Raw genomic sequence first — 26400 nt, 5'->3', positions numbered from 1 at the left:
AATGATCGCTTCTCCCCAGACTGCCTGCAAATCTGGCTAAACTGGAAATATCAAAGGTTAAGCATCACCGCTCAGGCTTCCACTCTGTGCTTTAGATATTCAGGAGCTAAGATTCTGTGGTAAGATCCCCAAAGTAAGGGCTGACAGTGCAGGTGCCAGCATCCATTAGATACTCACCGAATCAAATATGAGTTGCTTGTTCAACTGAAGTTCAAAATCTTCTTTGATGAAGCGCACATCCCCGCCAGTGTAGCCTGCCAGTTCCTGCAGGGAAAGAGCGCTCAGGTCGAAGGCAGCAAACGGACTTATTACAGGAGCTACAGAATCATGTTTTTGCATCAGGATTTAATTTTGCTGTTTTGTATTTTTTTAAAAGGCAACAGAAAGTTCTGTCTCCTAGAAGCCACACCCTAATTGTTGCGGACAGCAACAGTGGACAGACTGGGATGGAGGATCAGCAGATCCAAGCGATGCCGAGGCCGCCCCCTGGCTGTGTGCGGGGCGCACTGGCAACCCAAGTGTCTGAACACAGAGCTCAGCACGGGCGGCTCGGCTCGTTGGCTTTATCAGCGTTTGGGGAAAAACTCAGCTGACCTTTCACAATGTGAGCTATTTTGTATAAAAACCTGATTTCTAGTTGCTCCTCTGAAACTGAAGGTCAGGCACCCCTGGGCTTTTGCCCTGCTTGACAACACCTAACCACCACTGGCCGGAGCGAGGGTAGCTGCTCGGGGAAGCCTCAGGGTTCAGTGCAGCCCCTACTGCCCTCACTCTCAAGCCACCAAGGTGGGCTCTTCACTGTGCCTGCACCTTGTAGGTACCTTATGGTAAAGAACTATGCCCCGGCCTCCAACAAGAGGGCAACCCAAAGACGGACTAACAGCCTGCCTCCAACACCAGCAGAGACGCACACTCCTCTAAGGTGGTGAAGACCATTCCTCCAGCACCTCCTGCTGCCACGATGCACCTGCACCTGCTCTGCAGCCGTTGAGGGATGATCCCTGCCTTCGGGCACTCTCTCCCGGGTAACACCAAGTCACAGCCCTCCTCCTGGCCTATTACAGACCCTCATCAAGGATGCCACAGCCTTACCCCCACCTTGGGTTCTGTGAAGGCACAAGACTGAACTGCAGGGGATAGGGAACAATTCCCGGGCTCGAAGCCCTGAGAGTGGAGCTGGCGACCCTCACAAGCGATACTGCACGTGCAATTACTCTGTGGGACTGCCCATCCCCAGGGCCACCCAGCCCACCGGGACTTTACCGTCCAAAGCTGGCTCCCCTCCCCCTGCGGGGTCACAGGTGAAACAACACTACCTGGTTAACTTTCAGCAAAGCACCTCTTCTTGGTAAGATGGAAGAATTCCGAGAATCGATGACCATGGCGTGCTGAAAGAAATTTGAAGTGGGGTATTTTCACTTCCAGCAGTTCTATCAGACAACCATGAGCACTCACAGCACGCGGGCCACCACGCCAGCACTCTACAACTATCACGTCATTCCATGTTCACAGAGCCCTTGGAGGAAGTGAGGGTGACCGTCCCTATCTTACATAGGAGGACACTGAGACGTCCACACTGAGACTTGAGCTTCAACTGAATAAACGATTCCTGCTCACTATGTGGGCGTTGAACACCCGCCACTGGGTTCATTCTCTCAAGGAGCTCGACTGCCCTGGCCTAAGTCAGCTCAACCAGGTTCCTCCTTTTTGAAAGCTGAAATTCCAGTCAGCTCTGAAGCACGCCTCTTCCTGTTACCACTGACATTATTTGGAAAGGACAACACGGGGCAGGACACCACAAGCCTTCGGGGAGCAGGGGCCGCCACTGTGGACACTCCGTCTGGGCGACGCTTCTCAGTCAGCCCCGATATCGGCAAAGACTGTTTTTCCAAGGCATAGCATGGTTCCATCAACAAAATTATTTACTCCAACTAAGAGACACGGTTACCGAAAGAGATGATTTCAGTGAATGTCCGCTTTCTTTTCGAACAGCAAATGACGCCGTCCTGGAGAGGCAGCCCAGTTCTCGCCACACGCCTTCCCATTTGACGGTGTGGCTGGTCTTCCATATGGGAAACTGCAACACAGAAATGAGACATCTTTCCGGACCACATGTACTTAGGAAGTTGTTGCAAATCATTTTCTGGAATGAGGCATCATGAAACAATGAACTAAATACCTAAAATAATTTTTTGTAAATGATGAGAGAGAGGGAGAAGGGGAAGAAGAGAAGAAGGGGAAGAGAAAACCAGAGGGAAGAAGGGCAAAGGAAGAAAGCGGGAAAGTTGTGAACAACCAAAGGCAATACTGCTCTAAGTAGCAGGACTGTACCCCAGGTAAGGGACAGGGCTGGTCTGAGGGCTGCAGGCAGCTGTTTCATCGACAGGCACCGTCTCTTTCCCGCTTCTTTGTAAGGGGTAAGACATCTAAGACGATCTGATGGCACGCACCCCACCTGGTCCACCTGACCCTGTCTGAAGCCAGGCCTTGCAACCCAGCAACTTGCACAAGCCCAGAGAGAAGGCGGCAGAGAAAAGAGTTCTGTGGGAGGCAAGAGGATCCTTCCTGCAGCAGAGGCCTGAGCTGGGTGAATTCTGGGGTCCAAGCAGGTAGGACCTGCTTCCCAGCCTGACACTCTCTTTCCTGATGCCAGGACAGCTCATCTTAGATTTCTGTCTCGGAGAAATGTTTTCTGAACAGTGAACGATGTTCGGTGGCTTTGGGAAGTGGTGGGACAGTGATTTAACTCTTACGAGGAGGCCAGGCCACCCCATACTCCCCAGGAGGTATCCCATGCTGGGCACTCTCTAGCCCTCAGGCTTGCAATTGAACTCCAGGCCACTGGGTGAGTGGGGCCTCTATCCCGCCCTCATGGTGAGAGGTACCCACCTCAGCACCCACAGGACACTGTGCCAGAGGCACTGGGGAGCCGGTACAGGAGGGGCAGCCTGCACAGCCACCATCTCTACACTTAGGGCCACCTAGGACTCAGGCACTTTCCCAAATGCCTGTGGGAGGTATAGAGCTTCCTAAATCATTTCTTCATTCCTTAGAAGACCTGACATGGGCCCCAAGGATACCACTCAGTATGATGTGGTCTGTACCTCCAGGAGCTCAGTTTCAGGGCTGCCAGTGACAAGGTCTCTGCCCTCCCCTTTCCTCCTCTGCTCTACCTGCACCCGCCCCAGGGCCGAGACTACACTTTGGTGTCTTTCATCTCTGCTATTCCTTGTGAAAAAATAAGGTATTTCTACTCTCCTAAAAATCTGCTCTTTAAAAAGGCTTAGAAAGAGATGAAGCACGACACCAGGGAGAAGGGTGGCTAAGCTCCCAGGAGCCTGAGCACTGCGGGCGCACACAGGCACATGGAGACCTGCTGGAGCACTGCGGGCTGCAGAGAGCAGCATGTGCCCCGGATGTCCCCTCCACGGCCCCACCAGAGGGCATCCAACGACGGTATCGAAGCAGAAGGGTGTCTGAGGGCTGTTCCCTTCCAGACAAGAAAATCTGGAGAGAAGGAAATGAAACTGCAAATGTGCCCAGATTCTCCCGTCTCCATCTCAAACCTGGAGTCTACCTGGCCCGCCTCTGCATGCTCCGAGTTCTCATGGCCTTGGTCTGCAAGGCCCAGAGGCGCAGGACACTAACGCACCTCAAGCACCTACACTGCGCCATGAGCCGCATCAGGAGTTTTACCACACCTCTCGTCCAAGCCCCACAATGGCCTAGGGCCGCACGTTCCTGTCCTTCATTTCACAGATGAGTCATTTGCCTGAGGTCGCACAGCCCTAAGGGAGACGGGGAGTCCAAGCCCAGGCGATCGCCTCCAGGGCTTCTGTTTGGGTTCTTGGAAGGAGAGCATGCTCAAAGCTTCCCGAGCCCCACTCCCTGTGAGTCGGATTTGGCAGCTCAAGGTGGGACCCATGAATGTGCGTTTCTAGCAAGCCCACAGCTGAGGCCGATGCTGCTGGTCTGAAGACCACACGTGGGGACTGACTCTTACATAGTATTTTATCTCAGGGCTCTCCGCATGAACCAAAGCCCAGAACAAGAGGAGTCAGGAACAGTGGAGAAAGGAAGGGGAAAAAAGAGCAGGTTATCATAAAGCCCCAAAAAGGCCAAATGGTATGAATTCCAATGGTGGTATTTAATCATACCTTTCTAGGTGTAAACTTAGGTGTGAACCAAAAATGAAACCTTCCAGACCAGGCGCAGTGACTCACGCCTGTAATCCCAGCACTTTGGGAGGCTGAGATGGGCAGATCACTTGAGGTCAGGAGTTCGAGACCAGCCTGGCCAACATAATGAAACCTGTATCTCTACTAAACATACAAAAATTAGCTGGACATGGTGGTGCACACCTGTAGTCCCAGCTACTTGGGAGGCTGAAGCAGGAGAATCACTTGAACCCGGGAGGTGGAGGTTGCAGTGAGCTGAGATCGTGCCATTGTACTCCAGCCTCGGCGACAAGAACAGCAAACCTCTGTCTCAAAAAAAAAAAAGAAACAAAAACAAAAACCTTCCAGTGATCTGACCAACTCTGCTGACTATGAGAAACTGTCGGTCTCCACACATACGGGGAAGGACAACCGATGTGCCTCAGGTAGTCAGAACCAGGTTAAGGAGCTGCTAACACTGGCATCAGCCACTCTTGGGCTCCTGGCAGCCTGTACTTGGCTAGAGAAGAGGTACCCAGCCAAGAAGTAGCTGGTGTGAAGGGCAGAGGGCCTGTGGTCCCCATGCTGCCCTCTTGCTGCCTTTGGGAATCAATGAAAAAGGCACCCTGTTTCCCCCCAAGCCCAGAGGGAAGGACTGAAATGCTACTCACACTGTACTCAGCTGACATTCCTCTGTCCGTCTCCCGCAGTGAGCTCCAAGGGAACTGTCCAGTAACTTTATATAAGTTTACAGAGAAACTAGGAGACAATGGGATAGAGCTTTAAAAGCTGAAACAGTGATTAGAACTTGCACACATTTAAATCAACAGATACAACACTACGCCCATGGGGTTCCTCTTCAAGAGGAAATCTACAGCATGTGGTCACTGCGGAAGTGGCAGCTGATTCTGTCATGGTTCTTTTCACAAATAAGCCATCTATTTTAACTTTTCTATCAGGCCAGTGTACTCAATGATCTGCTGGGCTTCCTACTTTCTTTCGAAGTTTCCGGGCCGTGGTTTGAAGAAGGACAGGCCATACGAAGTTTCTTTTGTTCCATAGGAAAACTGAAAGGTCACCTTCTCTGCACGACCAAGAAGATTAGGGAGCTTGAGGCCAAGTACCTAGGAGGGAAAAAAACAAAACAAACCAAAACATAGTAACATAGTAGTGATCTAAATTGAAGGAATGCGAACTTTGGATAAAGACTATGCTAGCAAAGGGAGTTTTGTAAAAACAGAAGGAAAATGCTAACTACAGATCTAGTCTTTTCATTCTTTAAAACATGCCGCTGCTGAGTGCTCACATCCTGCATTCAAACCTGATTAATGCAAAGGACAAGCTAACCTTGCCACCTGTGAAGCTCAAGAATGTTAAGTTCTACAGATTTACAGTTTAAAGGAATTTGAACAAGAGACTATTAATATGAACATTCTCCAAATCATTCCTAATTACTGACGTTAACATTGTTATCAAACAACCCAAAACATATTATCACCAATTCTAGGGTGACTAAAGAGAAACCACAAATAACAACAGATTAAGGTAAACGAAATGACCGAATTTTGAAACTATTATCAGCTTTTAGAATGCAGTCACAGTGTACAAGTTCCCAATCAAAGTTCCAATATAAGAAAATAAAAAGCCTGTAGCATACCATACTGCCTTCATTGTTTCCAACCATGGTGTTATAACTGCCGGTTAATCTCCTTAATTCAGTTACTTCAAAGGTAACGTCTAACCCATTTGGAAGTGCATCATCACCTAAATAAAAAATATTAAACAATAAGACAGCTAGGATGTTATTTTACTTTGGGTTCCCATTGCTAAAGAAGACAAAAAGCTATCTGAAGGTTCATTCTATTTTACAATCTCCTTTGGAAAATAATATCATCATGAGAATGTTTAAAAGAAAGCTCCCAACAAAATCAAAATATTGCACACCTCTACACCAAAAAATAATGTTTCTGGTTTCTCTGGTAGAATATATCAATAAACAGGGCTGCGCATGGCAACTCAGGTCTGTAATCACAGTGCTTTGGGAGGATGAGGTGGGAGGATCACTTTCAGGCCGGGAGTTCAAGACCAGCCCTGGCAACATACCAAGACCCTGTCTCTAAAAAATGTTAAAAATTAGCCAGATGTGGCAGCGAGCACATATAGTCTCAACTATTTGAGAGGCTGAGGTGAGAAGATCACTTGAGCCAGCAGTTGGAGGGTGCAGTGAGCTATGACTGCTACTGCACTCTAGCCCGAATGACGGGGCGAGAACTTGTCTCTAAAAAAAAAAAAAAAATCTACCTTTGCTACAAGGAGATAACTGTAAGTAGCATTATTCGCTTAAGCACACTTAAGCAAACAATATTTGCTAAAGGAATCTGTTCTGCCATTAGAGAGGTCCTTGAAAATATTTGGGGTCTCAATCCAACTGACATGAAAATGTGGAAATCACATGACAATAAGGATGTCAGTAACCCTTGAAGATAAACGTGAGATTGTTTACTGTGTTACTGTGTGTAAGAGGCACGTCTGTCCTCCCCCACACCAGGTGTGATTTGGGTCTGAGCTGGAAGCAAGCACCTCGTGACCCACCATGGCACTGGGATGCCTTGTGCGGAGTGGGCTGGTCTCCGTAGGAGTGCGTGGCCTCTCACAGGAAGGAAAGGTGACTCCTGCCTTTCACACAGTAGGGGTGCTCAGTCCTGGCTGGACATCTAGATGCATCTGGGCAACTGTCAAAATACGAAGATGCCCAGATAACGCTCTAAAAAGTCAGGCCCAACAGGTCTATGACGGAGCCTCAGTACCGTCTTTTCTTTTTTTTCGAGATGCAGCCTCGTTCCATCACCCAGGATGGAGTACAGAGGTGTGATCTCAGCTCACCGCAACCTCTACCTCCCAGCTTCAAGCAATTCTCCTGCCTCAGCCTCCGGAGTAGCTGGAGTAGCCTCAGGCACCTGCTGCCACACCCGGCTAATATTTTTTGTTTGTTTAGTAGAGATGGGGTTTCGCCATGTTGGCCAGGCTGGTCTCGAACTCCTGACCTTGTGATCTGCCCGCCTTGGCCTCCCAAAGTGCTGGGATCACAGGCATGAGACCCTGCGCCTGGCACCATCTTTTCTTTCTTTCTCTCTTTTTTTTTTTTTTAATTTTTTATTTAGTGGACTTTATTTCTTAGAGCAGCTCTAGGCTCACAGAAAGATAAAGAATTGGGGCCAGCAATGGCGGGTTGGGGGAAAAAAAAAGATAAAGCGAAAAGCACAGAGTTTCCATGAACCTCTCCTTACCCTGACACACACTAACACCTCACATGTGTGGTTCATTTGTCACAAATGATAAACCAATACTCACACCAATTATTAACTCAAGTCCAGAGTTGACATTAGGGGTCACACGTGCTGCTGCCTGTTACAGTGACACGGATCCATCATCACAGTCCACACGGAGGAGCTTCCCTGCCCTAAGCCATCTAAGCTCCTGCATGTTATCCTAACATGCAGCCTAGGTGGAGAGCCTCTGCAGAGGTGGACCAGCTGACCACCTACAAGGGCACGTTTACAACAGGGACAGGAGAGAGCGAAAAACAAATGCCTCCAACAAAACTCGAGCCAGCAGTTGGAGGGTGCAGTGAGCTATGACTGCTACCGCACTCTAGCCCGAATGACGGGGCGAGAACTTCTCTCTAAAAAAAAAAAAAAAAAAATCTACCTTTGCTACAAGGAGATAACTTGCATCCCAGGTAGTGAGTGGGTCGGGTCTTGGGTACCGGAAGTGTCTCACTCACTTGTTTGCCCTGGGCAAGTTACTTAAGCCTCTCTGAGCCTTGGTTTCACTAGCTGGAAAATACAGGTTGAGCATTCCAAATCTAAAACTTTTTGAGCACTGACATGACACTTAAAGGAAATGCTCACTGGAGCATTTTGGATTTCGGATTTAGCGGTTAGGAATGTTCACAGGTACAATGCAAATATTCCAAAATCCAAAAAGATCCAAAATGCAAAACACTTCTGGTTCCAAACATTTCGGATAAGGGATACTCAACCTGTATTTTTTTTTTTTAATCGTAATGACACTTCACCAGGGTTCTGTGAGGATCTAATGGTTATATGCAGATAACCGCTTCCTGCAGGGCCGCGTGGGTACTAGTGTTAGTATTCCAGGACTCTGAAGTGTGGAGAGGTTGTCTCCCGCTATCTCTTCCCTTTCATTAGTCCAGTAGTTCCCCAGCTTGAGCACACATCAGAACCACACAGCTGGCTCATTTGCCACAGGCCGCTCTCATCCCCGCCCCCAGAGTTCCTTCTTCGGTGTCATCATATTTCCAACAGGTGACAGTAGCACAGCTGGTCCAGGCCCACACTCTGAGAACCCCTGGTTTTTGTTTGTTTGTTTTTGTTTTGAGACAGAGTCTTGCTCTGTCACCCAGGCTGGAGTGCAGTGACGCAATCTCAGCTCACTGCAACCTCTGCCTCCCGAGTTCAAGTGATTTTCCTGCCTCAGCCTCCCGAGTAGCTGGGATTACAGGCGTGCGCCACTACGCCCAGCTAATTTTTGTATTTTTAGTAGAGACAGGGTTTCCGTACCTTGACCAGGCTGGTCTTGAACTCCTGACCTCGTGATCCACTTGCCTCGGCCTCCAGAAGTGCTGGAATTACAGGCATGAGCTACACGCCTGGCCTGAGAACCCCTGTTTTAATGGTAATTGAATCCTTGATTTTTAGCAGAGTACCTAGCCACCCAGGCTTTACTTCCCAGCCTCCCTTGCACCTAGGTGTGGCCAAGTGATTAAGTCCTGGCCAATGGGATGAGAGCAGTGCCGTGTAGGACAGGTGCTTAAAGGGAGGGGTAAGCCCTTTCAACCCCCTGTGCTCCTCCCCGATGCTGGTGCTCAGCCACCAGAGGGACTCGGGGACCCTAGGGATGACAAAGCAACAAGACACCATGGGAGAAAATACACCAGCCCAGGGTGACCTCAGGGAATGAAGGACCACACCAGCCCAAAGTGACCTCAGGAAACCACACTAGCCCAAGGTGACTTCAGAGAACAAGGCACCACACTGGCCCAAGGTGACCCCAGGGAACCACAGGAAACCACGCCAGCCCAAGGTGACCTCAGGGAACGCAGCACCACACCAGCCCTTGGCAGTCTCCCAGCTGTGTGGAGAGATGGAGACTTCTCTCTTGTCTAAGCCACTGTTTTTTGAGGTCTCTGTTAGTGTTGGCTGAAACTACATTCCAAATAATGAAAATGTCCTTCGTTTATCTAGCATCTTATCTTTTGCAAGCATTTTCCTACATTGTCTTATCTAGGCCTTCGCAAAATTACCCCCCATTCAATTCTGAATAGTTTACTTATTCACAGATTCATTCCAAACTATTTATTTTTCAACGATGTCTGCTGAATTCAGACTAAAGTGAGAACTCTACCGTGCCGTGTTAGGCTCGCCATGGTCTGGGCTCCTAACAGCTTTTCTTCCTTATCTTCCGGCACTCCATTCCCCTGACCTGCACTCCAGCTCTTCCTACACTTGTGGTCCACCCAGTGAGCCACTCTCCCTCTGGCGTGGGCCTGGTCAATGCTATCCCCGTCCCCAGAACACGCTTCACTCCACCTCACTACCAGTCCTTCTCCCCAGACTGACTCAGCCCTTCTCCCCATACTCGCTTAGATGCATCTTCTAGGTCTCAGCTCAGACATCACCCCTTTGGTGACACCCTCTCTGATCCCCCTCTAATGCCCTGGCCAGGTGAAGCTGTTTCCTCCTTCAGCCTCTTACAGCACAGCATAGCGACTGTGCTGCCATCACTTACTGGTCTGCCCCCAACCTAGCCCCACTGACCGAAGCCCCTTCAGGAGGAGACCATGCCCTGTGTGCTGCTATGACCGAAGCCCGGCAGAAGGAGACCACGCCCCGTGTGCTGCTGTGTCTGGCTCTGGGGCCTGCACAGGGCCAGCCTCCATGCAGGTGCTCACTAGCCAAAGAAGAAATGTTGAGAAACGTGCCCAGTATCACACAGCAACAAGAAAATGAGCAAAAACTAAAATGGAAATTGGATTCCCTCCTCTTTTGAAAGCACACGCCGAGATGAGGTCTGCACAGTGCTGCGCTGGGCTATATGAACAAAGCCTGGCACCCTGCTTGAGAGTCATTCTCAGGCCCCCGTGCAGTCCGGGGGTTTACACAACAGTATCCTCAAAGTTCACCATTCCTCCCCGGCCTCATACAAAAATTCAGGCCCGCACCTGTAATCCCAGCTACTCAGGAGGCTGAGGCAGGAAGATCGCTTGAATACAACAATTCCAGACCAGCCTGGGCAATAGAGCAAGACCTCTCTCCAAAAACAAACAAAAAATCCAGTCCCTTCCCTGAGACTGCTAACTCAAGGACTACCTGTTTGATCAGCTTTCAGGTTCTACACAGCAGGGAGGGGTGCTCTGCTGCCCACATCTGCATCCGGCCACAGAAACAGCTTTTCTGTGATGGACAGAAAGGGAATTATAAAGATACTACATCACAATATGTACCTTGACATGTGTCAATCAAAACATCCACTTGTCTAAAAATTCCAAGACGGAGCAATTTTTCACGGGCTTCGTGAGATTTCCGCATTACCTATAAAATGCAGAAAAAAGCAGGTAATATATTCTTCTAAGACACAGAAACAGAAAATGGCAGCCACATGGCGAGGCTGGTAGTTTACCATTTGGTGCTAAGTCAGATCACTGAGCAGAGAGTACTACCAAGACCCGCCACACGACAGAAGGGAAAAGCCCCCCAGGGGCAACAAAAATGCCCATTCACAAGCGCAAAACCAAGCCTCAGCATCAAGAGTGTGCATCACATAATCGCCTTCATATAAACAACACAATTAACCCAGAAGAAAGACACATGTGTGTGCCTGCCTTTTCATTTCTTTCAGATCTCCCTTTGAGGAAGAAACGCACACCTTTTTGTGGTGTTTCCATTTTCTATTCATTTCTTTATTTTCTTTTTTTTTTCTTTTTTCCTGTTTTTTTTTTTTTTTTTTTTGAGACAGAGTTTCGTTCTGCCACCCGGGCTGTAGTACAAAAATGTGATCTCGGCTCACTGCAAGCTCTGCCTCCCAGGTTCAAGCCATTCTCCTGCCTCGACCTTCTGAGTAGCTGGGATTGCAGGCATGTACCACCACACCAAGCTAACAGTTTTTGTATGTTTAGTAGACACAGGATTTCACCACGTTGGCCAGGCTGGTCTCGAACCCCTGACCTCAGGTGATCCACCTGCCTCGGCCTCCCAAAGTGCTGGGATGCCAGGCGTGAGCCGCTGCGCCCGGCCTTTCTAACCATCTCTGACTACTGTTAGAAATGTTCGACTTCGTGTCCTTTCTTCACTGAGAACAGCAGTTCCTTCTGATGCACGGAGCCCATTCTTGTTGGAAGGGCAGGTACAAGGAAGGTAAGGCAGGCAAGTGCTGAGGACACAGAGAAGGAAAGACCCTCATGTGATAAGGAAAGTTGAGATTCCACCCTGCAGGTGAAAGGGAGTCACTGCAGAACTGTCAGCAGGAGAGATAAGGGATCACATTTCCTGGTGAGAAAGAAAGGATCACACGGACGAATTCGGAATTCTGCCCCGATGGGAGAAGCCTGAAGGATGCAGGGGGTGCTCTGGCAGCAGCTTCAGGGGCTGGGGTGAAGGCAGGCCCGGTGCGGGCCATGGGACTGGAGGGGAGGACAGACCCTGGAGACATTTCATAGGCAGGGGGCCAGAGGACACCGCCACTGCCTAGGTAGAGCACATGAGAAGAACAAAGAGGCTACTAAAACTGCAGCTCGGGGCTTAGCACTGGGCTAATGCTGAACACCATTAGAGAAGTCAGGAATAGAGATGGCAAGACAGGCAGGGCAGACGGATGGAAAAGAGACGACTTCAGATCTCAGCCCCATGGAGCTGGAGACGGCTGTGGCAATGCCATGAGGAAATGTTTAGTTGGCAGTTGCATAGTCAGGGCTACAGCTCAACACAGAGGAGCTAGCTAGAAATAGAGCATGGGGAGCCCTCTGCATTCAGGCTGTAACTGAAACCTGGGATGTGGCTGAGATCACACAGGAGGCTGATCCTTGTGGAAAAGCAACACTTAAGGAGGCTCACAGGGAAAAGGAGCCGACAATGGAGCCTGCGAATGACTGTGATGAGATGGAAAGCAACCCGGGAAAATGGTCACCAAAGCCCAGGGAAGAGCAAAGTGCAAGGAAGAGGAGGGACAGACACATTCAAAAGGCAAATAACAAAGCAGGACAGATGCATTCAGCAGAGGCTACAAAGCGATCATTTCTTCAATATGCAAAGAGCTCTTGCAAATAAACAAAAGCCGAACAACCTGGTGGAAGATAGAAGATGCCAGGTTAATTCACGAAAGAGATATGAATGACCAATAAAGAGAAAAAAAAAATGCTGGGTCTCATTCATAATTAAACAAATGCAATTTAAAACAATGAGATAGTATTTTTCTTTTAACAAGATGGCAAGAATTTAAAAATCACGGTAACACCCAATTTTGGGAAAGAGACGGTCTCATGGACTACTGTAAGAGAGTAGACTTGTGCAGCCTCTTTGCAGAGCCATACGGCTGCATCAGTGAACACTGCAGAGTGCACACACTTTGACCCAGGAATCCCACTTCTAGGAATTTATCCTAAAACACACTGTCAATGTACACAAAGACACACTAAGATGTTTAGTACAGCATTGTTTGTAAGACTGAAAATTAATTTAAATGCCCATCAATGGAAAACTGTTTATAATAAAATATAGAGGGCCAGGTGAAGTGGCTTATGCTGTAATCCCAGCACTTTGGAAGGGCAAGTTGGGAGGACCACTTGTGCCAGGAGTTCGAGATCAGCCTGGACAACATGGCAAAACCCCATCTCTACAAAAAAATTTTTTAAATTAACTAGGCATGGTGATGTGTGCCTGCAGTCCTGGCTACTCAGGAGGCTGAGGTGGGAGGATTGCTTGAACCCAAGAGGTTGAGGCTGCAGTCAGCTGTGCTCACACCACTGGACTCCAGCCTGAGCAAGACTTGCACCAGAGCAAGACCCTGTCTCAGAAAAAAAAAAGTTAGAAAGTGTGTACAACGAGGTACCACATAGCCAACAGATTGGTATGTACTGATGTGAAAAGATCTCCATAATTTATGTCAGAAAAGAAAAAAATGTAGAGAATGGCATTACTGTTTAAGGAACATACATGTTTATACACTTGTACAACATATCTAAGAAACTGTTAGCCACGTTACCTCTGGAGAGGGGACTGGGGTTGGCCAGGGTAGGGAAATGTGTCCTTTCCATTTCAATACCCTTCTGTACCATTTGATTTTCTATGCTTCCTTCTTACTGTGCTTACATTACTTTAATTTTTAAAAAATATAAATCTGGCCGGGCACGGTGGCTCATGCCTGTAATCCCAGTATTTTGGCAGGCCAAGGCAGGTGGATCGCTTGAGGCCAGGAGTTGAAGACCAGCCTGGCCAACATGGCAAAACCCCATCTCTACTAAAAATACGACAAAATTAGCCAGGTGTGGTGGCGCGGACCTGTAATCCCAGCTACTTGGAAGACTGAGGTGCAAGAATCCTTTGAACCTGGGAGGCAGAGGTTTCAATGAGCTGAGATCGTGCCACTGCACTCCAGCCTGGGCAACAGAGCAAGACTCTATCTCCAAAAAAAAAAAAAAAAAAAAAGTTTCTTTTTTTTTTTTTAAGTGGGAATGGTCCACAGTGCCAAACACTGCTGAAAGGCCAAGTAAAGTGAAGACTGAAAGGAGCCAGCTGGACCCGGCCACAAAGAAGTTGCTGGTGACCTCTGTCCGGGCATGTTCAATGTGGTCCCAAGGGCAGAAAGGCAGAGGGAACCCACAGTGGAGACGAGAAAGGGGTACAGTGCAGGAAGGAGAGTGCTCCAGACAGAGCCAGGGCCCTGAGGAGACACGGAGTGTGTCCCAGATGAGCGCCCACCCCACGAGGTCGGCAAGGGAGAGTGCGCTCTCAGGAACTCAGCACAGTGCCTGGGAACGGCTGTGCACTAACCCCATCGGCTCCCATCACGGCGCTGGGAGAGCTGCGAGGAACACAAGAGGACAGACACTTCTTTCTCCAGGATAAGAGACAGGAGGAAAAGGCAAATGCAAATACTTGGAGTCTGTAGGAGGCAACGCAGGAACTCAGGGGGTTCAGCTTGGGGGTGCCAAGGCTCCCTGTGGAGTAGGAGGCAGATGGGCACAGAGGCCGGGGGCAGAGGGTGCTCTGTGGTTCCACATAGGGAGGTTTATAAGTCCCTCAGAAAAGACTGGGAAAGCCCACACGTAGAGACCACACCTACCTCAATTAGGTTTTTGGCCTTGAAAACATCTCCAATTTCACAAATGATGATATCATCTTTAGTCCTTCCAAGTCCATCAAAATGAACATGCTGAACAACCACCTAAAAGTCACACAGGGACAGTATTAGGTATGACACAAGGCAAAGAGATTAGGTGTCAAAACTAAAGACAATGACAAAGTTTAATTAATGTCAAGGTTTTCTTCAAGTTTAATAACCCACACTTCTTACTTCTGGACTTTACCATCTTTCACATCTTTTCAAAAAACTGGTCACTGTGACTTCCCCTTTGCTGGGTCTGTGCTTTCTGTGAACAAGAGCTACAAATTCTCTCAGCCAGATGACCCAGGACCAGGTGAGCCCTAAACCCAGGCAGGCCACAGACAACCCCTCTGTCCTTCCCAACACACACCCTGAGCACTGGCCTGTGAATGAATGCTGGCTATGACCCTTGATTTAATAACCACGCACAGAAAAATTAGCCAGGTGTGGTGGTGCACACCTGTAGTCCCAGCTACTTGGGAGGCTGAGGCAGGAGAAACGGTTGAACCCAAGGGGCAGAGGTTGCAATAAGCCAGGATTGCACCACCGCACTCCAGCCTGGGTGACAGAGTGAGACTTCATCTCAAAAAATATTTAAAAATTAAAAAAAAAAAAAAAACTGTATGCATCTTCTAAAGACCCTGCAGGGATTTCAGAAAGGCACAATAAACGTTGACTCAAATTGGCCCTCGCCTCTCAGTCTCACTAGAGAGCAAACTCTTCAAGAACTGGAAAAGTGTATTTAAATTTCAAAGTTAAAAAACTTAGGAAAGGTTTCATTTGAGACCCACAGTCTTTCTTCTGGGAGTAGGGAATGGAAATATAAATTTAAGTATAGCTTGAGTTTGTCCTTGAAATATTTTTGTTTTTTTCATAAACACAAAAGTGTGTTTGTCTAAACCTCCCACATAAAAATCACCAAGGAAGAGCAACTTCTTTAAAAATAGAAACTGTTTTTCTAAGAGTCATCAGTCTTTTTAGCTGTAGGTGGTACAAACTCTTCTTTGATAAAGGCACGGAAACAGGTTAATTCCTTTGCATCTCCCCAGTGGTTTACGGAAGTGAATGTTTCTACTAACAATCACATCAAGACCTTCAACGGAAAACTCACATCTTTGTTTTCAAGAATTTCCTGTTTAGTTTCAGGTTCAACTTCAACAAATTCAGCTTCTTCTCCTAATCCTCCAAAATCAGGTCCACTTGATGGAAGAGGCTCCAAACTCTGACAGGGAGGGAGAGGCCACAGATAAACGACTTTGTCACATATATACACACACTTACCTTTGAGTTGTGTCTTTAGACACAATTTTTGTGTCCAGAATTTGTGTCCAGAAATTCAGTAGTTGTTTCCTTCAAGTAGAGGTAGGGGCAGGATAGGGACCAGGCAGGACAAAGGTGCTGTCAGCTATTGCTAATGAGCAAGTTCTTGGCATGGTGGTTAACTCACTGGTGGTCACTAAATAAAAGATAAAAACTAATTAACAGGGAAGGGCAGGGGTAGTGCGGTGGCCCATGCCTGTAATCCCAGCACTCTGGGAGGCCAAGGAGAAAGGATCACTTGAGGCTAGGAGTTTGGGACCAGCCTGGGCAACACAGCAAGACCCCATCTCTAAAAAAAAAAAAAAAATTAACTAACCAAAGGGTCATGTACAAATCCATGATGACATATCATGAACGAAGGATTATGCTCAACCTAATTCTGGACACATGAGGCCCAATGGAAGTTTAAAAATCATTAAAAAATAAAATGCCACAAAGACATTTACCGGGGGAAAAAAAAAGGAAAATAATTTGCTCTCCTGTTGTTATAGAAAGCATCCTAATTTTTGTTATTAAAATTGTATAGATTTTAGGATAGCTATATTGACAAACCAAATCACTAAGAAAACATTTTATGTAGACCCTGACAGGTTTTTTCATTTTGGAAAGTCTCATTCACATTAAAGGGAACCGCATATGCTCATAAATTGGACTCGAAAGCAGTCTCTTTCTACAATCTGAATTGATATTACCTCAAAATATTAAAGCAACTTCTGAATAAGCATTCCATAGGCTGTGTCTTGTCTAATATTTCCAGGAAGACATTTTATCTATCTATCTATATCTATCTATCTATCTATCTATCTATCTATCTATCTATCAAGACAGTCTCCGACTTAACAATGCTTCAACTTACAGTTTTGACTTTACAATGATGCGAAAGCCACATGCATTCAGTAGGAACTGCACTCCGAGCACCTACACAGCCATTCTGATTTTCACTTATAGTACTCAAGAAACTACATGAGATCTTCAATACTTTATTAGAAAATAGGCTTTGTGTTAGATGATTTTACCCAACTGTAGGCTAATGTAAGTGTTCTGAGCACGTTTAAAGTAGGCTAGGCTAAGCCATGATGTTCTGTAGGGTATGTGTATTAGACACATTTTCAACTTACGATGGGTTTACTGGAGTGTAGTTGAGAAACATCTAAGTAAACATAATATTACACACACACACACACACACGTAATCACTTGAGCCTAGGAGTTTGAGACCAGCCTGGGCAATATAGGACACTTCATCTCTACTAAAAATAGTAACAATAGTAAAAATAAAAAATAAAGAAAGGTCAAGTATGGTGGCTCACACCTGTAATCCCAGCACTTTGAGAGGCCCAGATGGGAGGACTGCTTGAGCCCAAGAGTTCAAGATCATCCTGGGCAACACAAAGAGGTCTCATCTCCATTTTAAAATAACAGGCCAGGCGCAGCGGCTCACACCTGTAATCCCAGAACTTTGGGAGGCCGAAGTGGGCAGATCACCTGAGGTCAGGAGTTCAAGACCAGCCTGGCCAACATGGTGAAACTCCGTCTCCACTAAAAAAATACAAAACGTAGCCAGGGTGTGGTGGTGTGTGCCTGTAATTCCAACTACTTGGAAGGGTGAGGTGGGAGAATCACTTGAACCCAGGAGGCAGAGGTTGCAGTGAGCTAAGATCACTCCACTGCACTCTAGCCTAGGCAACAGAGCAAGACTCCGTCTCAAAAATAAAAATACTTATGTATACATTGTATTAATATATACTTACATATTTAACACACACTATTTATTCAATTCTTATTTGTTCCTATGTTTGCTTGACCCTAAGTCTCTAGGACACTTGCTTAACCACACAGGGATTACCAGTCACCTCTCAAAGATGGACACAGAAAGTCTAGTGTGGCACCAGGCGATTGTTACAAATAGGCAAGTTTGGAGAAAACTATGTGAACCGATATCGATTTCCCTGCTCCATGAATTCTCTACAATTAGGCACTTTTAAAGTGTGTGTTTAACATCTGCAAATGTGCAGCGGTGGGGCCTCTGGGCCACTATCCACTTTTCCTTGGAAAGGTAACTGACCTGCCAGTACCATATTCCCTTTCCCTTCCCTGCCCTAAAAGCCTCTGATGGTCCTCAAAAGTACCTACAGGAACAGCATCCAACTAGATTCCTTAGCAGGGCACAAGGAACTCTGCCATAAGGCCTGCATCTGCTACTCCGGTTTCCATCTCCACCATCTGCTCCACCTGCACATTGAGGCTTCTGCATACCTTGCCCCCTCTTCCAGAATAAGTTGCCCCTATGAAGCTTCAAGATTCACCTCAATGTCGTCTTCTGCAAGTCATTCCTGGCTTCTTGAGGAAGAATCAGTCCCTCTCTCACAGGGACACCTCTTGATATTTGAAGTCTGTGACCTTCACAGGTACCCCTTCTGTTTCTTTTTCTCTTTTGAGACAGAGTCTTGCTCTGTGGCCCAGGCTGGAATGCAATGGCATGATCTCGGCTCACTGCAACCTCCACCTCCCGTGTTCAAGCCATTCTCCTGTCTCAGCCTCCCAGCCAGCTGGGATTACAGGGGCATCCCTCTATACCTGGCTAACTTTTGTATTTTTAGTAGAAACAGGGTTTCACCATGTTGGCTAGGCTGGTCTTGAACTCCTGACCTCAAGGTGATCCACCCCCCTCGGCCTCCCAAAGTGCTGGGATTACAGGTGTGAGCCACTGCGCTCAGCCTGTTTCTTATTTTCACCTGTCCTGGCACCTCAAAAGTACTCAATAAATATTTGTGGAATGAGGAATGAACAACTTTTCCATTCTTTCATTTAACAAATCAGTACTGAAAGCCCACTGTGTGCTGGGTGCTGGGTTCACAGCAGTGACCAAGACCAGGTCCTTGTGGGTGAGGAAGATAATGTCAGGCAAAGAACAGATAATTTCCTATCATTATCTTCATTTTTGTTGTGCAATATTTTCAAACTGGAATTCTATTTCTCAAAAATATGAACAAAGTAGATTATGTGCACATACTCATCTTAATCTGAACGCTTAGCAAAACTGCTTTATCTGGGAAAAGGTTTATATCCCGTTATGCTGAAAAAATTCCACTGCACTTCCTAAAATCTCTAAGCACAAAACAAGGTTCACCGAAGATCTGCCAGGCCCATCTGTATCCTTTAATCTAAAATCCAGACTTTAAGAGATGACCTCTTTGAGGTTTCACAGTTACAACCTCTTACACCTATTCATACATCTTAAGTCTATTTTTCTATTATCTCTAAACCCTAAAGTCATTATAGGATTAATACCCTGTAAATATAGTTTAATCAAAATATTAGTAACTGTGTTACTAATAAAGATTCATTCGTTCACCAAATATTAAGATCCTACTATGTAACAAGCACTTATAAGAACCTCATCCTCGCCGGGCGCGGTGGCTCAAGCCTGTAATCCCAGCACTTTGGGAGGCCGAGACGGGTGGATCACGAGGTCAGGAGATCGAGACCATCCTGGCTAACACCGTGAAACCCCGTCTCTACTAAAAAATACAAAAAACTAGCCGGGCGAGGTGGCGGGCGCCTATAGTCCCAGCTACTCGGGAGGCTGAGGCAGGAGAATGGCATAAACCCGGGAGGCAGAGCTTGCAGTGAGCTGAGATCCGGCCACTGCACTCCAGCCTGGGCGATAGAGCGAGACTCAGTCTCAAAAAAAAAAAAAAAAAAAAAAAAAAAAGAACCTCATCCTCATAGAATTTACATCCCATAAATTCTATGCCTAGAAGAATAGTCATGGGATGAGTGTTTGGTAAAATGCACTAAAATAAATATTTGAGCCAGGCACAGTAGCTCGTGTCTGTAATCCTAGCACTTGCACTCTGGGAGGCCCAGGTGGGAGGATCACTTGAGCCCAGGAGTTTGAGACCAGCCTGGGCAACATAGTGAGATCCTGCTTCTATTAAAAAGTTGGGGGTGGGGGGGCGCCGGGCACGGTGGCTCAAGCCTGTAATCCCAGCACTTTGGGAGGCCGAAACGGGCGGATCACGAGGTCAGGAGATCGAGACCATCCTGGCTAACACGGTGAAACCCCGTCTCTACTAAAAAATACAAAAAACTAGCCGGGTGCGGTGGCGGGCGCCTGTAGTCCCAGCTACTCGGGAGGCTGAGGCAGGAGGATGGCGTGAACCCGGGAGGCGGAGGTTACAGTGAGCTGAGATCCGGCCACTGCACTCCAGCCTCCAGCCTGGGCCACAGAGAGACACTCTGTCTCCAAAAAAAAAAAAAAGTGTGCGTGTGTGTGTGTGTGTGCGCGCGCGCGTAATATAAAAAAATAAATAAATATTTGGATGTAGCCTTTAACCTTGAAGCAGATCAGTCTACCAGTCAGTCAATAAGTTGTATTGAGCACCATGTGCAAAGCAGTGGGTATGGGACATGAAATAAGTTGAATGAATTATGTGAAGGGGTGGCCTACCCCTCCACACCTGTGGGCGTTTCTCGTTAGGTGGAATGAGAGACTTGAGAAAAGAAATGAGACATAGAGACAAAGTATAGAGAAAGAAAAAGTGGGCCCAGGGAACCGGCACTCAGCATGCAGAGAACCCACGCCGGCACAGGTCTCTGAGTTCCTTTAGTATTTATTGATAATTATCTTTACCATCTTAAAGAAAAGGAAGTGGCAGGATAATAGGATCATTGTAGGGAGAAAGTCAGCAGTAAGACATATGAATAAAGTTCTCTGTGACATGAATAAGTTTAAGGAAAAGTGCTGTGCCTTGATATGCATATGTAAACATCTCCATAAACCTTTTTAGTGCATAAAGAGCAGCATTGCGCTAGGAAGTCCCGCCTTTCGCCCTAAGGCGGTTTTCTCCTTTCTCAGTAAACAGAACATACAATCAGGTTTTATACCGAGATGTTCCATTGCCCAGGATGGGCAGGAGACAGATGCTTTTCTCTATCTCAACTGCTAACAACCGCCAAGAGGCCTTCTTTCCTCTTGTACTAGTCCTCCTCAGCACAGACCCTGCACGGGTGTCAGGCTGGGGGATGATCAGGTCTTTCCCTTCCCATGAGGCCATATTTCAGACTATCACATGGGGAGAAACCTTGGACAATACCTAGCTTTCCTAGGCAGAGGTCCCTGCGACCTTTGGCAGTGTGCGTATCCCTGGGTACTTGAGATTAAGAGAATGGTGATGACTTTTAACCAGCAAGCTGCCTTCGGGCACTTGTTTAACAAAGCACACCCTGCACAGCCCAAAATCCTTTAAACCTTGAGTCACCATAGCACATGTCTCTTGCAAGGACAAGGTTGGGGGTAGGGTCACAGATTAACAGCATCTCAAATACAGAACAAAATGGAGTCTCTTATGTCTACTTCTTTCTATATAAACATAGTAACAGGCTGATCTTTCTTTCTTTTCCCCACATTATGAACAGCATCTTTAAAGCGAGATAGACTAGAATCCAATAGGAAACATAACAACAGGCCAGACGCGGTGGCTCATGCCTGAAATCCCAGCACTTTGGGAGGCTGAGGCGGGTGGATCACCTGAGGTCAGGCGTTCAAGACCAGCCTGGCCAACACAGTGAAACCCCATCTCAAGTAAAAATACAAAAGTTAGCTGGGTGTGGTGGCACGTGCCCATAATCCCAGTTACTTGGTGGGGGCTGAGGTAGAAGAATCACTTGAACCCAGGAGGCAGAGGTTGCAGTGAGCCAAGATCACGCCACTGCACTCCATCCTGGGACAGAGAGCAAGACTCCATCTCAAAAAAAAAAAAAAAAAAAGAAAAGAAAGAAAGAAAGAAAACTGAAACTATAACCCAATATATAACATATAGTAATAAGTATGACTGCACAAAATTTTGTTTGACATAAGCATGAGTACTAGGTGGTAAACGGCAAATGCTTTCTTACTGTGAGCCTTGATCAAAAAGTTTGAAAGACACTGGCTAGTGGGATGAAAAGTTCAAATAAAAAAACTGAAAACACTTTTTCTCAATACACTAATCAAAGGAACACCAATTTTAATGTAAAAAGAGCTCCACAGGCCCGGCTCAGTGGCTCATGCCTGTAATCCCAGCACTTTGGGAGGCCAAGGAGGGTGGATCATGAGGTCAGGAGATTTAGACCATCCTGGCCAACATGGCAAAACCCCGTCTCTACTAAAAATACAACAATTAGCTGGGTATGGTGGCACACGCCTGTAGTCCCAGCTATTCGGGAGGCTGAGGCAGTAGAACACTTGAAACTGGGAGGTAGAGGTTGCAGTGAGCCGAGATGACGCCACTGTACTCCAGCCTAGGCGACAGAGCAAGACTCCATCTCAAAAAAAAAAAAAAAAAAAAAGAGCTCCATAAAGGCAGATACTTTTTTCCCTGTATCCCTAGCACCTATCACAATACTAGGCACATAGCAGGCCATCAATAAATAAGAGCTGAATAAATAACGAGTGATTACTTTGTTCAAGATGCCACAGGGGATGCAAGCCAAGGAGACGCAGTTCCTACCATCACATCTAGAAACTTAGGATCAAAGGATAAGACGAAAATGCAAACAGACCCAAAAGAAGGCAAAATGTAAATGGCACCAAAGGAAATGGCACGGAAAGGCAGAAGCTCATCCAAATGCATGAGAGATAAAGAGCTTTCAGAACAGAGTTCTAAAAGATGGGAATATTTTGATGCTGAATATGGGTGACGGGAAGGGAATGGAGTGCAATAGTGTGGTCCAAATGAAGCCATTCTTACAGGACTAACAAGAATTCTGGACAGATATGTAGTTATAATTGACTGGGTGCAGTGGCTCATGCCTGTAATCTCAGCACTTTGGGAGGCCAAGGCAGGTAAATCACCAGAGGTCAGGAGTTCGAGACCCAGCCTGGCCAACATGGTGACACCCCCCTCTCTATTAAAAATACAAAAATTAGCCAGCTGTGGTGGCAGGCGCCTGTAATCCCAGCTACATGGAAGGCTGAAGCAGGAGAATCACTTGAACCTGGGAGGCAGAGGTTGCAGTGAGCAGAGATCGCACCATTGCACTCCAGCATGGCCAACACAGTGAGACTGCATCTCAAAAGAAATGTAGTTATAATTAACCATTCATTAGGTTGCCTTTTTTTTTTCAAGAGCACAAATCCACATTGATATATTGACATTTCATTAGTTTAAATCCTTGAGGGGTACAGCATTACTCAGATTCTGTGTCCAATAGCCTAAGCAGGAAGACTGCTTCAGAATTTGGCCACTGTTTCCGTGGGCCCAAGTTACCTTTTCCTAGATTACTCTGGCTTTGTTTGGTTTGCCGCCAGGAGTCACTATGTTGTTCTTTGCTTTGTATACATGAGCATATCTCTTGCCCAAATAGAATCCTGTTTCATCTCAGGCATAAACACCTTCAATTTTAAGAAGAGCTATATGCTCACTTTGGTTCCAGACTCCGCTTACAGCCAGCAAAAATGGCCTTGGACCACAGCCTTCCACACACATTTCCTTTCAGAAGTCCTGTTCCCAGCAAGCCTCCACAGGAGCCAAGATGGTAGGAAGAGCTCAGGTTGCACTTTGACCTACTTCCTTGTAACCAAAAATCACAGACACTATTTGCTTCCCCATTGATTTTAGATAGGATTTCTAAAATCAGAATCATAAGGCTTTTGCTTAAGAGTTGCTTTAGATGTTTTTCAGATCTTGAATTCCAGCAAAACTGACGCTGTCAACCAGTTTGAAGACTCCTTCCCCCAAGAGAGGAATAGAATCAGCATGAGAAGTTTCCTCATCTCCCTGTCCCATAACTTCACCCTGCACTCTTCCATCAATCGAGGATCTCCACACTTCAGCAAAAATACTAGGTCCAAACTCCTGAAAGAGATGGATTCGAGGTTTCCTCTGTTTTCCCATCTCCTCGTTCAGCGGCCCTGCAACTGAAACTCTGCTGTAACCCAGTGTCTCAGTGTATTGACTTACCGAGCACACTGAGCAACAGACCTATTACAGTTACACAAAGAGATGTCAGAAGAGAAACGGTGTTTGATCTGAATGGAAGACATATAAAGGGAAGTTAAGTCCAATTATGGATGCCAGGCTGCAACTTCTGTGCTAAATTTTTTTGGAAGTTAATGGGGAACTACTGAAAACGTCTATGTAGGTCAAGTCAAACAATCCAAGCTGTAGTAGAAAAGTAGTGTTGGGGCTGAGACTCAGGAAATTTGAGGTTTTAGGCCATTTGGAAGCAGTAACTATGTGACTTTGGAGAAGTCACTCATTATCTGGCCCTTATTTAAGATTAGGATAAACAAGAGGAGTTTGGCAACCAGTATAGTTAGTTAGGCGCCAGGCACCCAAGTATTCACATGCATTGTCTTTTAATTCGCTCTAAAGCCAGGCGAGGTAGGTATTATTACTACCTCCGCTTCAAAAAAGCAAGGCAGGGAGCGGTTCCGTCTTTTGCACGTTAAACAGGAGAAAATAGGACCCCTAGCGAGGTTTGAGTTAGAAGACTTCAAAGGATTCTTGTTGCTTTAGGAGGCTACAACGGCTCCAGCAGCGGCTGAGCGGGAAAAAGCTGGAAGTGACCAGTAAAAACAGAAAACTTAAAATCATGCAAAGAAAAAGCACATTCCCTGCGGTCTAAGACATCACAGAAAGTTCGCAAGTCCTTTGGGCCACCGACTCGCTGAGTGACCTTGAGCAAGTCTCGTCCCTCCTGAGTATCAGGTTCCTGCTAGAAGGTCTGAGAGACTCGCTGGCCTGAGGCGACATCTTTTCGGCCTCCTCCACCCAGCCCGGAACCCTCGGCACCCTCTCTCCCGGGGAACCCGGGCGCAGCCACGACAGCGTCTCCCAGCGGCGCCCGTCTGCCCTGCTGGCCCAGAGGCCTCGCAGCCCGCGGGTCGCTGGGCCTCTTACCCGGGCGTGCACAGTCCCCATGGTTTCCTCTCCAGCCGCCCCCTCGCAGAGCTGCCCGGGCGGGACCGACCGTCTGCTGCTGAGGGCAGAAGGCTGGTCCGCGGTGGCGGAGCTGCAGGTCAAGGTAACTCCCACAAGCCCCCGGACGCGGAGCACTGGGGGCGGCCATGATGTCCCGCCTTCTCCCCGCCCCCTAGCCCGCGGTTCCTTCGCTCATTGGTCCTTATGAGCCTGTGACCCGGATGTTCACACGGACGCGGAGGACGTCTTGACTGCGCAAGCGAAGAGCGTTCACTGACATCCGCTAAGCTGCTGTCGCTTGGACTGTGCGGGAAAGGCGCGTGGAGGGTGCGTGGAGGGTTCGGGGAGGACGCCTGGAGGGCGCGGTGAAGGTGGGTCTGCGAGAGGGTCCGCTGGGAGGCTGGCGTCTGGCGCTGGCGCCTGAAAGAGATCAGGCCAGCTGTTGGGTGTCACGCGAGTCCTGCTGCTCTTAGCCCTCCTGGCACCCCGACCTCGAGAGTGCTGTGCTTGTCCGCACGCGCCGGTGAAGCCCCGAGGCTCAGCGGGGAGACCCCGGGTCCGGCCACCCCCGGCCTGCGGTAGTCGGGTCTCACCGGCATCTGCTACACAAACCCGGATTGGTTCCCTGGTTCCTTTCCTTCAAGTCATTGGAACCCCCACTCACAATCGTCAAAATGAAGACGATGGTCATGTTTCCTTCTCGGGGTTCCTTAAAAGGGCCTACTGGAGAGACGGAAAGCAAAGCTCCCGGCACAGGGTCGGGCACACGGTGGGCACTAGATAATGACCGTTATTCGTTCACCTTCAGCCAGTAATTATGGGCGAGGGTCCTCTAGGTGCTTACATGATAACCAGTCATATCGGTGAAGAAGATGGCCATGGGCTTAGGTTTTGGTGGCAAAACAGCTCCCCTGCCCCCAAAAAGAAAAGAGAATAGAAGAGAAAAGAAAAAGGTATAATAAAGATCAGCCACGCGTTGTGTTAAGTATATTGAAAGAAACAAGAGACAGAATAGGAAAAGAGGCAGCTTCAGTATCATGCATGTTGCCACTCCCTCCTGATAACAGAAGCATCTTTTCTTCTCTCCCCTTACTCCCTCCCAGAAACCCTGACACCCTTTCCATTTAAATAGCAGCACTCTAGGCCTCCAACATCCCGGAGATAAATATTCGAGTCCACATGCCCCTTCTTGCCTGGAAAGAGACAGAACCTAGCACCAGCCAGGCCCCTGCCCTTTCCTCATTCTGCCAGTTTCCTGAGCCTCAATTTCCTTATCTGTAAAATGGGAATGATAGCCTAAGGCATAAGGTCCGAGGACCTCATGAGATCAAATGTGGGGCCTGGCACACAGTAAACATCGAATCAACCAGATTTTCTTTGCCCAAACAACTCTCTTTTCTTACACTTTCTTCCTCGTTATTCTTCTGAGTATGCCACTTGTAAAGGATAAGCCATGAAGTTGCCCTACAGAGTGCAAGATAGTTGCAGTATTTGAGAGCCTATTGTGTGTGAGGCCCTGGAGGATGGCAGAGGGCACAGGAGGAAAACAAAGTCACATGCTTTACCCTCAAACAAAGGGCTGTCTGTGATAGTTACAATGTATATATTTAAGGC

At 47.4% G+C, this 26400-nt stretch overlaps 1 protein-coding gene across 2 annotated transcripts in view; it reads right to left on the bottom strand.

Annotated features, from left to right (window-relative positions):
* SAMM50 (SAMM50 sorting and assembly machinery component) overlaps nt 1-24977 on the bottom strand; it is a 46295-nt gene extending 21318 nt beyond the window's left edge. The window contains exons 1-10 of one of the 2 annotated variants that reach the window (XM_010369640.2): nt 24766-24977; nt 15670-15780; nt 14517-14618; nt 10684-10771; nt 5815-5921; nt 5151-5281; nt 4829-4916; nt 1949-2077; nt 1317-1388; nt 178-264 (exon numbers count right to left, since the gene is read on the bottom strand). In XM_010369640.2, coding sequence (XP_010367942.1) covers nt 178-264; nt 1317-1388; nt 1949-2077; nt 4829-4916; nt 5151-5281; nt 5815-5921; nt 10684-10771; nt 14517-14618; nt 15670-15780; nt 24766-24786 — 936 coding nt within the window. In that variant the 5' untranslated portion in view covers nt 24787-24977. Of the gene's footprint in view, nt 1-177; nt 265-1316; nt 1389-1948; nt 2078-4828; nt 4917-5150; nt 5282-5814; nt 5922-10683; nt 10772-14516; nt 14619-15669; nt 15781-15839; nt 16015-24765 lie in introns of both variants that reach the window. The other variant, XM_010369720.2, reaches the window with a different exon arrangement.
* Between the last annotated feature and the right edge of the window lie 1423 nt (nt 24978-26400).

The sequence above is a fragment of the Rhinopithecus roxellana genome, chromosome 13, assembly GCF_007565055.1.
Source record: "Rhinopithecus roxellana isolate Shanxi Qingling chromosome 13, ASM756505v1, whole genome shotgun sequence".
Taxonomy (NCBI): Eukaryota; Metazoa; Chordata; class Mammalia; order Primates; family Cercopithecidae; genus Rhinopithecus; species Rhinopithecus roxellana.
Note: the sequence above shows the minus strand (reverse complement) of the source record. Positions and strands in the feature narration are given on the sequence as shown.